This window comes from Rosa rugosa, chromosome 1 (genome assembly GCF_958449725.1).
Source record: "Rosa rugosa chromosome 1, drRosRugo1.1, whole genome shotgun sequence".
Taxonomy (NCBI): domain Eukaryota; kingdom Viridiplantae; phylum Streptophyta; class Magnoliopsida; order Rosales; family Rosaceae; genus Rosa; species Rosa rugosa.
This window is the reverse complement of record NC_084820.1, coordinates 60,942,230-60,954,541: the sequence shown is the minus strand read 5'-3', so window position 1 is coordinate 60,954,541 and position 12,312 is coordinate 60,942,230. Positions and strand designations below refer to the sequence as shown.

Sequence of the window (12,312 nt, the reverse complement as noted above, 5' to 3'; positions counted from 1 at the left end):
CCATATAATCTTTAGTGGCGACAACATGTTTCTCTAAGTTAGACGAATAGAATGTACGTGTAATTAATTAACATCATGAATCCGTGATTAATTCCACATCGATTAGAATTTAGCAACGTCTTACTCATAACTTGGTTTTTTCATTATGGTGGTAAGAAATCAAATCAATCACGTGAAAGTTTTGAAGATTTTGGAATTGCATCTTAAATTGCTTTAAGCTATGTGTAAATACAACAACTCCACCCCATTACCAAAAAAAAAAAAACACCCTTTTCCATGTGACTTGTTTACAACATTTATCAAAAAATTTGAATATGCCCACTATAGGTGCTACATAGATGAGCATGTTATGGGCACCTTCAATACCTTTGTAGCTTATAAGCAAGCAGAGACATATATATGAGATCAAAGAATTGAGGAAGCTATAATGGGCATCTCTCCTTTTGTTCATCCACTCAAATTAAACACAACAAAGTTAAAAAAGTAAATATGCAGTTAGATGCTAACAAATCCTAGTCTCATAATTTCCGTCTTTTGGGCTCAAAGAATCTTCACCAAAGATAGAAGAAAATTTTTGTAGACAGCATAATCGTTTAGATTATTGTGAGAAATATGTTGTATGCATATAACATCATTAACTACGTTACAATCATTTATCTATAGATGTGTGAGTAATCTTCAATCGTAAATAATATAAATACTCAAAAAGCCGCACAGACTTTTTGATGACTAAAAATCATTCGAATAGCCGACCATGGACCATTCATGCAAGCACTTTTCCATGGTGATGTACAAAAATTTCGGGGACTTGGGACAAAGAGAGAATTAACATGTAATTAGTTTACATTATATAAAGGAGAAAATATACTAATAGGTTGGTGGTTAAGTGTTGGCATCACATAGGGTGGAAAAGTGATGGAGGAGGAGAATCTGTTTGCTGGGTCGGTGTCATAGGACAGCAACATGTATTCTGCCTAAAAAATATCTCATTTCACATCGAGCTTGTTCAATTGTATAATTCATATGAATACAAGACACCTACCTACGTGTTATGCTGAAGTTGGCTTATGAGTCAGACCAAAGCATGTTATATTGGTTGGGGTTTCACCAAAATATCTATTAATTACGAGTGGGTTAGGGTTAGGGTTACGATTTCATTCACATAATCAGACATGTGATTCTGCACTTGTAGGGGTGTGGGATTACAAGAACATTTCTCTTATTTGAGCCATTTTCTCCAACAATTTTCTCCTCGGTGAGGTACAAGTCATGTACAAATGTCCTTCGATATTTACAGTACGCGTTGTTCACCTATTTCAAATTAATTTTTCACCCAATTTTGTTCATCTATCATTACATCAAAATTTAAGAGTGAAAAATCACTATTAATTTAAACTCACTCGAAATTATTATTGGAGTTCTTCGAATTTTATATTCTAATCCAATCTCATAGCTCTCTTAAATTGTTTCGATCGCAGTTCGATGTCACTTGTTATAGATGTCAAATGAGTGTTTCTATTGGAACCTTCAAATCTACTCACTTGACCTCACTCTATTTTAAATTATTAAATGACATATATAACCTACTATAAAATGGCTACTAAGGACAATAAAACATTATATTGATTGTCTCTAGACTTTCCGATTCAATAATATTATATTGTATTCTTTATTATTTTCCTTATCTATTTTCATTTTCCAATTCTATCCATTATATTTGTAAAAGAAAAAAAAAAGACCTAGCAATTAAAAAACAATATTTAAATAATTAATCATGAAATACAGAAAATAAAATAAATATTAAGAAAAAATTATTAATCTTTTTTTTTTTGAATAACAAATTTCTTTTTTTGCACAGCTAAAAAAAAAAAAGGGGCCACAAAATAGTTCATGTTATTTTCTTGTTGATTAGAAATTAATTTTTGAAACTCAATACCTTGTGTCTGATTTTCTTTTATTGAAAAAGAGATTGTGTTGTCTGATTAAGGAATGGATATGTAATTAAGATTTATAAAGTAATTAAATTATTGAAATGACTAATTTTTTTATTTTAAAGATAATAGTTTGTTTGCAAATTATATGAATGAGATTATTTGAGAAGCTTTAGTGAGGTGTAATGAGTAAATTTAGTAATTAAAAATTTGATAGGAGGTATAAAAAGCATAGGAGGTCAAGTGAGTAAATTTGAAGGTTCCAATAGAAAAATTCATGTCAAATTCAGTTGATGAGTTAGATATGTATCTCAACATACTCCCACATGAATAGAGTGCAAATCATGAACAAACTAGATTGCTTACGTTTATTGAGAGACCATGGAAGGTGGTATCATAATGTTCCAACTTAAAATAACATGATGACATCAGTATCACGTGTTAATACGTACTCAAATTAATCAAGGTCGGTCTTGAGATTTTGACAAAGATTGAAATGAGCTACATGTCAGATCCCTCAATCCGCAATGTACAATTACATAGTTTGTACATATTTTGAGTCTTGGGTTTGTGAATGGTTTAATCTCTCTAGTTGAACTGATTGATGTTAAAAACGTAATCGAGACCGCTGATGGAGTATACTAAAAACATAAATTAATCAAAACAAGATACAAAGATGAATCCTTATACCAGGGCCGGTCTTGAGATTTCAAAGGTCTGAGGCGAAGAATTACAATGTGGCCTCCCAGATATATAATATTTTCGCCAAATAACAGTACAAAATAATGTGTTTTGATTAAAAATAAATATAGAATTAAAATTAAAAAAAGTGTGTATGAACTTTTATTCATACTTGAAGAATTTCTGAAATACAAAAATAGTTAAAATACATTTTTTATATGGGGTTTAATTTGGGTAATTTTTAAAAAGGAAAAAAGAAGTAAAAGAGGCCGCTGGGAGTCGAACTCTGGTTGGCTTAGGTGCTAACAAACTGCGCTTCCACTTGAGTAACATTGTAATATGCATCTTGTCAAAAAAAAACATTGTAATATGCATATGTTAAAGCAAAAACGATATATGCCATATATACAGAACTGAATCCTTCGAGGCCCCCCGAAACCGGTGGCCTGAGACGGCCGCCTCAGGCGGCAACCCTCAGGGCCGGCCCTGCCTTATACTTTGAAAACCCAATATAATTATTTCACTTGATTTCTTTGTCTTTAATTACACCTGATTCACGCCGCTCATTAGTCACCAATTAAAAATGCAAATATGTAGTCACGTACTATCATAAAGCATAAACGGATACCATCTATTCCCAAATAAATATTGATGCTTTAGTGCTCAAGAAAAAGTAGTAGATCTAAGAAAACTTTACTTTTCAAGTTTTCTTGATCAACAACTTCATGTTATAATACTCGACATATGGTTGTCATGGGAAGCAAAAACTAACAATTAACATATGTAAATTAAGAATTACACTAGCAAGACAAGTAGGTGTTACTAGCATTTCAGCTCCAGATTCAAAGCAAAATCATGCATTCATGCTATCCATAAAATTTCACAGTTCGATGAAACATCCACGGAGACTTAGATATGGTCCCCTCCCATTTCCTTCCCCTCGATCTCACAGCTCAAACATTCCTCGATCGAGTTTACATAGATATTCGAGTGTTTTCTTTCATTCAAGACAAAAAATTCTCAGAACTTCAAAACAGATCTAATATAATTAAGGAATTATATCTACTTAGGTTGTTCTCAATGTCTTGTAATTAGGGTTCATATATTTGTGACAATGCTTTATTGTGCAGCTAGCAGAAGCAAATCGGCGACAAGTGGCATCATCCTCGTTGCTTTATTTTCTTTGACAACTCATTAGGGTTTTCATTTCAATTTTTCTTTTTTTCAGTGTTCATATCCCACTTACTTCTGCTTATTTTGTAATCCATGAGGGGTTCTAGGGAAATTTGGGATTTTGGGGAGAAACCATAAATGAAGTGGTCCACGGTGAAAAATAATAGGACAAATGTGTGAGATTTCATGTGTAGCACAAACCGAGGACGAGGAGGAAAGTCTTTTAAGATGGTTAATTTGGTCATGGAAACCAAAAGCTAATTAGGAAGGAAACAATGTCATGTAATGTGAAAACCATCAACAGATAGGGTGAAAGTGTGAAACAAGTAAAGCAATGAATCGACTCAAATAGGTTGCGTTCGGTTTAATTTGGATGCAGCAGTTATATCTAGTCGACCCTCAACTTAGATAAGATTTTGAAGTTAGAAAAGAGCAACGAAATGCCGATCTGTGGTCTTAAGCAATGAAGATGTTTTGTTAAGTGTCGATGCCAGCCGATGACACACTATGAATTGCGCAATGCATAGGTGCTCTTGCTAAGAGCAACTCCAACAGCTTCCTTATAATTTTTGTATTATAAGAAAGTAAAAGTCAAAACTTTAAATAATTTTTCTTCTCAAACTCCAACAGATTCCCTATTTTATAGCAATATCTAAAATCTCCATAATTCTTCATTAGGTTTAGAGATTGTTGCAAATATAGGGAATTTTGTTTTCTCTTTCCTCACTATTCCTACAGTGGGAATGGTTATAGAGAATCTGTTGGAGTAAAAGAGGCTTATTTTTCCCTAAAATAGAGAAAAAACAAAATATGGGGAAATTGTTGGAGTTGCTCTAAGGGTATTGGGGTCTGGTGGTTCATGGTGGGTATATTGAGATGTGGGTGGTTTATGCAGTAGTATCTATGGTGGACATTGTGATCGGTAGAACCAACTCAATCGCACTAAATAGCCAAATTACAGTGTGATTCGGTTCTACAACTGAAAAGCTTCCTAACCTAAATCAAACTGAATATGAGTTTAGAACTTTAGATGGCGGTGTGGCAGATTGAACTCATGCATGCTACGATATAAAATAATTATCAATAGAAGTGCTATTTGCAAATTGTGCTCCCAAAAGTTAGTTCTCTTAATGATAATGATAAAAGAATAACAACATCATAATATTGCCGACGTGATTTAAAACAACAAAAAAGAGAAATTTAAATCAAGGTCTAATTTTGTGGTTCAATAGTGGATGCAATCCGGTCACTTTTTCTTTGTTAATTGTGGTCCATTGATTATTTGTTCTGTCCAATTTACCCCTTTAAGTCAAGAAAGGAAACAAATTTAAATTACCTGATTTTGCGAAATTTTCATTATTATTATTTTTAATTTTTCAAATATTGAAATTGAAATTATTAATTATACATAATCATTCCAAAAATTATGAATAAATATAAAATGAACATAACTAAACAATATAAAACTTAAAACATCAAGTAAACCTAACCACAAGGCATAATTAAAGAACTTGAAATCAATTTAACCAAAAAGTATGCAAGCATGAGTGTTTTACCTCATACAGAGGCATATATCTTCACCTCGCAAAGAGAAAAAAATATGGTATTCTAGTATAAACCTAACCAAAAGGTAGAAAGTGAAGAACATTAAATAAACCTAACTACAAGGTACATATAATTATAGAACACGAAATCAAAATAAAAAATAATATGCAAACTAGAATATGTTTAACCTCATATAGAGGTATAATTATTTTCACCTCATAAAGAGGTAAGTTTTTCACCATATATGTCTAAAATGAAGGTAAAAAGTTTAACCACGTACTATACCTCATATGCAGATACATAAACAAAAATTATATTTACACGATCATCAATCCATTGATAAGAGAGAAATGATTCATGTAAGAGAGTAATGAAGACAAATTAAGTCAACAATTTCATTACACACACATATGAAATAATAATATTTACCTCAATGGTGGTGATAAGAAAGACGAGACAATATTGATAGGAGATGGGAGAAAGAAGAAGAAGAAGAAGAAGAACAAGAAGAAGAAGGAGAATGAGAAAGAGAATGAGGCAACATGTATTAGGCGAGATCAAGGAAGAATAATGTCTTATTATATACATATTTTTCTTTTGAATTCAACCAAGAAACTAATAATATAAATTAATGTCAACATATTAAATCTGCTGATATTACATTAAAACATAATATTGCAATACGGTTGTCTATTTTTTTGAAACCCTAAAACTCTCTCTCTCTCGAGAACACAAAGGTTGCGGCGGCAATGCACCACCAAATCTCGTCCGGTGGCTCTCCGGCGTCGCCTCGACATCGTGGGGATGCTGCCGGACGGGCAACATATGGTTTAGACCTCTGGAATCTCTTTGTTTGCGGTGTGGCAGTTGTAGTTGGGCCTATTCGAATCGAGATGGCTTTGGGGCTGGAGGTTTTGTGCGCCGGTTTCAAGGAAGGTGACGACGGAGGCGGCTGGTTTCGCTCCAGATGACGGCGACCTTTGCGACCATCATTGATGGGGTTGGAGGCTTCGATGCAGAGACCCTTACTTGTTTCGGGTTGGGGTCAACATGTGTTGCAGCTCGTCCTTCGTCTTCTGGGTGGGGGCGCAAGATGGTTGGGCGACTGAATGGGGCGGTGGCGTCGATGAAGGGTCATAGCCACAGCAGGTGTGCGTGAAGCATGAAGGCCATTGGGCTGTGGAGAGAAGATGGGCTGGGCTTAACTGTTGGGCCTAGGCAGGAGAGCAGATGGGCTGGGCTTACTATTTGTCCCCTTACTTTGTTCAATAATTTCCTTTTTAAGGGAACTCTATTTCCTTTGTTTTTAGGGTAACTATAAGTTTCTACCTTTAGGCTTGCTTATTTACTATGTTATTTCATAGTCTGTAGGCTTGCTTGAATAAGTGAGCATGTGTACCGTCAAATGATCGGACCTAATCTATGTATCGCTGTGATTTTTCACAAACTCTTTATCTACCCAGAGATGGTAGAGGGAGGATATGTAATGGTCAGGGCCTGAGTATTAATATATATCAACATGATATTCTTCAAAAAAAAAAAAAAACATAATTTTGCAATAATTTAGGATTACAGTTAATATATTGATTTTTACTATTTTTTGTGCAAAAGATATTAAATAAGGGTATATTATGATTGAAAAATTTAGATGTTGAGTCAGCAAGATAGAAAAGGAAATAAATCCAATATGGCAAATTGGCAGCTGAGTCATAGGACCGCGATTAACAAAAAAATTCATTCGGACTACAATCAATATAGGGTCTAGATTTTAGACTTTAATCTAATTAACTCTTTTTTTTTCTTAATTAACTCAATAAAGAATAAACAAAAGCTTCATTAGAAAAAAATGAAAAAAAAAAAAAAAACCTACAATGGCATTATCTCATTCAACTCATGAGTAGGAATGTGTTGCCATTCAGTGTCTATTATCCAACAACATAACATAACTCAAATTACCTAACAACATATTACTGTATTAGACGTACATGATACTTCTATGTATGTTTTGACTTATCTCACTCAGTCATCAGTTGAAAACTATATATAGATCAATTCGACTTTGTCGTAGTACTTTATTTACTCAAAGGTTAATCACATAAACCTATCTTGTCATATAAATGTTGCCATATTATAATATTTATTCAAGCTTCTTTTCCAGTAGCATGAACTTAACCTAGGGGTTAAAGGAGAAAAGAAGAAAACAAATACCTAAATTGTCTTTTGGACTCAAAATTGCTTTGAAAGTGAAAAAGTTCTCAAACCGTCGACATGATTAATTTCATGGCATGGATGAATCAGTTGAAGAGTAGGCCATCCACACTAATTTGGAGCTTACTAAAAGACACATTTAATTAAGAAAGATGATTAATAATTAAGGCTAAGCAAGCAAGCAGCAGATGATGATTATGTAGTTGGTGAAGAGTATGGAAAATATGCATATAGCTATAGAAGGCCCCATATGTTGAAGCATACTTAAAGAATATCATCATTAGTTAAGCATACCAGAAATACTAACCACGATTAACAATCTAATTAAAGATGGAACCATTAGTCACCACTCACCACAATGTCATCATCTCTATGATGTTTCATTGTATCTTTTCATTTCACAATGATGATTTATAAGTTGATCCCCTTTTCCTAGCTACCTCCATCTGTTATTAACAAGTTGAGAATTATGTATATGAGAAAAGTAAATTTCGAGAGTTACTGCTATAAAACAGGCTTTGATGGTGTTATTCTGTGTTTTACTAGATGGGATTAGAGTCGATTATTAGGCCAAATGAGTTATTAACAAGGTCGATATTGTTCTCAATTTTTAATAGTTTGTGTCAGTTAATTTATCTCGTAGACTCACCTAAGAATTTCCACTATGATTTGTTGGATTACTTACCGACACGACCATTCTTTGCTTTTCTTTCACACCGAAACTTCACAGTTTCTTTGAATTTTATTAGTTCCTATTAAGGTCGATCGGATCATCAAAATGTTTAATAAAATGCTACATAGAGATTTCTTAATTACACCTGATTGCCCACCTCATAAAGACAACTTCCTTCTTTAACCACTGTATCTCAAAAGATCTCACAGCAATTTGACGTGATATCGTACGTAATGATTTTCAAATGGTCATGCTAAAACAAAGTAGAACTGCAGGATATACAGTTGCCACTTTTAGTTTTGCTCTTTCTCTTTGGGATGAATAAGTGACCATGCCTGGTTGCTTTTGTCTCTGACTGCTTATAATTCCAATCTGAAACAGCTATGCATGGGTTTTCTGCAGAATGCATGTTAGCTAATCTTTGATTTGTGGCTGAAGATATAATAGGTTTGGATGTATGTGTGAAGTTTGAAAATTGACTACTGATCGAATTAGATCTTCTTTGACTGCCATTCTTCCTATAAATTGCTGCAAATTAAAAGAAATGGTTTTGGTTGATGGGTCTCCAAGACCAGATAGTCTAAGACAAGTGTCAAAGCAATTTGATTCCTGCAGAAAACTGGGTCTTTTGAATTGAGTTTATTTGAGTGATCCATGAAGAAAAGCAAGCTTCTGGGATGAGAAATGAGCTAAAGAAGGGGTTTATCCATCTTTGATGAAGATTCAGGTACATTTTCTGAAAAACCCTTCTTGGAGTTGAAGACAAGTAATTAAGAAAGGGATAGGAAAAACAACAATATAATAGTCAATTTTACAGTTCTTGGTCCAATTCTCTTTGTTTTTGTTGCATCGAAGTTGGATGAGAAGTGCCATGTGTGAGCTCAGATGGGTGGCACATGGTGTTCTCTAATTTCCAAGTTTTTCAGACTGAAACCAACCAATACAAAGAAACTAGGGGAGGGTTTTAGGTTTTTCAAGAGAATCAGTTGCAGAGTAAAACCACCCTGATTGGTGGTAGTTGTTATTAGAAAAAAGAAACGCAGTTGTTTAGGATTAATGGGGACTTGGGAACGGTGAGTCTCTCTGAAGAGAGAAACAACCCTTTCAGTCCCAGCCCTTCAATTTTATAACACTACTAAGTAAATATATAATATATCTTCTTCTGCTCACTTTGCTTCCGCTTTGCAGACTAGTTAATTAGGTGAGACCTGCTCCTCAAATCTCAAAGCACACTACAGCTTAGATTCATACTGGCTTCCTTCCGATCTACTTCATGCCCTCCTTCCTCTATTTCATGCCGTTTTTCATAGAACTAGCTTAAAATAAAGTGCTCTATACTTTTCTAGTTTTGAAGTTCTAAATATTCATATACCTGAGCTAGAAAAGCACTAGAGATTTGAAGATTGTACTTTGTTTCTTGAAAAGTCTTTAATCTTAGATCCTTCATTTTGCTTATTCTGGACTTGAAAAGGGCAATCTGTCAGCTTTCTGCTGTAGATATTTTTGTTCAATCATACAGGGAAAGCTTGCTCTCATCCTCTCAAATTTAGCTTAATTGTTTTTTGTTCTTGCTACTTAGGCTTTTGTGGTTCTTCATGGAGTTGAAAAACATACTTGAAGATCAAATGGCTACTCCTTTGTGGTTCTTCAGATTCCCACCACCATTGATTGTGGTTCTTGCTCCATTGCTTATATTGGTGGGTTTGATACTGGGCTTTGGTTTCTACTCCATCTTCCTAACATCTATAGCATTGATATTCTCAACTCTTTTCTTCACATGTTCCAAGCAAAAACCTGTTCTGCTTGAGAGATTAGTTGAAGAAAAAGTTGTTCTTAAGTCTGATAATGAAAGTGCTTCTATACAAGACAAGGAAGTTCAAGAAGCAAGTATGAACAATGAGGCTCCCAAATACTTAGTAGCGCCACAAAGTTCAACACCAGATTTGGTAGCAGAAAGTGCATGCCTTGATGACTTATCAACTAGTGAGGAGTCTGAAGTACTAGACTGGCCATTTGGAGACAATGTGGATCGGAGTCCAGATTGCTCAGACGGTTCAATCTCTGACGAGGAAAGCCTCATCGAAATATCCCTCCCTGACGGATATTATGTTGGCCATGACAAGGAAGAAGAGTCCATCTTTAGTCTGCAACAGAAAATGTCAGGTTTGTCACAGAAGGCCATTTTCCAACAGCATACTCTATTTGAGTTCTTAGCTGAGATCAATGAGGAAGAAAATATGATTGAAATTGACATATCCATGGGCTCAATCAAGTGTTCAAGGTTTGAGATTGAAGCTTGATTAAAGAGTTAGCTAGCCCCTTTTCACAGTTCACCACATTTTGAGTTTTTGATCCTCCTGGATTTGGTTGCTAATGTTATAGATTAGTACATCTTCTGTTCTTATTTGTTACTTTCTGCTTATGACTAACTTTGGATACCTACTAAAGCACTTGTACTATTGCCCCCTTTCTCTTTTCTCATAATGCATATTAATTTAAGTATCAAAAGCTTAAAAGTCAATAAACATATGATTTTTGATGGAATTCCTACTTTGCTTTTCTTTTTCTGCTCAACATCTTTTTGCTCTCTAGCTATTTAGATCTGTTTTCTCACTTTTATGGATTCTGGAAGACAATTCAGGGTTAATATTAAATCTTTTTCTAAATCAAATCAAATATATATGGACCCTTAACTGTTTGAGCATATACAATTAATTCATATCATAGCCTCTCTAGATTTCATCTTTTCACCGATATCAGTCAGAGTTCTAACTTTTGGTTCATTTATGTGCCAATGAATCCTGCACTTTGCAACTAGTATTGAAACTCTAAAACCGCTTCGAGCCGTTAAATTAGTTTATTACGTGAGATATATCGTACACCGTACAATGACTTATCCAACAGCTCCCCACTTTGAAATGTTCATACTTTGGAGCACTATAAAACTTCCACTATGGAGATTGAGCCTTACCTAGCTAAATTTGGTTTACCATACACAAACTCTGTACTTCTTCAAAGTGTAACTTCTTTCCTTATCAATGGAGAATCATAGCAGCTGGTGTACGTTTCAGTTTGCAGAGATCTTCTTTCTATGTCTGCCACTGACGCGCTTTGCATAATTAAGCTGAATAGCTGGAAATCTCTGAGATGATGACAGGGGCAATAAATTTTTGCCATAAGACTTTTGGGCAGATAGTAAATGGGATTCTGACTGCCCATGTTGCAGCTTATCCATATTGGCAGATTGCTTCCTTCTCCATCCCTCCTGGTAATCCTCAAGGGAAGAAGATTACACGTACTTTATCCACAAAGCCTTTCTGTTCTGGGGTCAAAGTTCACAATCATGTTTTAATATGAACAATGCTAGCAGGTCTTTTTTTTTTTATTATTATTAAATTTTTTTTTTTTTTATCGGGAGTGAGGTAGCAAGTCATGTTGGTTACATTAGCGAGTTAGTAGCACACCTACCCAGTTAGTATTCGGACCGAGGTCCACGAGGGTATTCCAGCAAAGCCAGACTAACCCTTCGCCACAAGCGCTCGAACTCGAATGCCCCTCAAACCTGCTGGCCACAAATTAATGGGAGTTGAGACTCAAACTCTAGACATAGAAGTTTCATGCTAGGCAGCTCGCCCAACCTTACCACACCAAATGATTTTATTTATTTTTTAATTAAGAATGAAGATCTTCTTTCTAATTCCTTACGATTAAGTTCATTTATGCAAATAATTAGCCATATTATTAATCTTTTGACTAATATGCATATATAGTCGTCAATCTATTTTATAATAAATAACTAGACGAATGATTTCTTTTTGGTTACTTGGGGCCTAAAAGGCCAAGAACAAAGAACAAAAAATACGTACACTAACTAGAAGACCTAACAACATGTCTAATTTTAGACTTCCTAATCCCAACTCTAGCAATAACATCGTCCATATTATTTGAATAAGCTTGCGAGGCATGAGAGGGAGAGTCTTCAAGTTTAAGAGTTCCATAGCCATGGGTACGTTATTCTTTGCAAGACAATCAACAACTGTATTACTTTCTTTATAAATATGCTTCACAGACGCTGATTGGAAATTTGGAATTGAGCTAGCA

At 34.5% G+C, this 12,312-nt stretch overlaps 1 protein-coding gene across 1 annotated transcript; it reads left to right on the top strand.

Annotated features, from left to right (window-relative positions):
* The first annotated feature begins 8,239 nt into the window (after positions 1-8,239).
* On the top strand, positions 8,240-10,719 carry LOC133743665 (uncharacterized). The gene is made up of 2 exons (XM_062171674.1): positions 8,240-8,938; positions 9,791-10,719. The coding sequence occupies exon 2, from the start codon at positions 9,807-9,809 to the stop codon at positions 10,509-10,511; it is 705 nt and encodes a 234-aa protein (XP_062027658.1). The 5' UTR covers positions 8,240-8,938; positions 9,791-9,806; the 3' UTR covers positions 10,512-10,719.
* The last annotated feature ends 1,593 nt before the right edge of the window (positions 10,720-12,312 follow it).

Bases quoted from the DNA above. Each gene is read 5' to 3' on its own strand.
- LOC133743665 (XM_062171674.1), top strand. From the start codon at position 9,807: ATGGAGTTGAAAAACATACTTGAAGATCAAATGGCTACTCCTTTGTGG.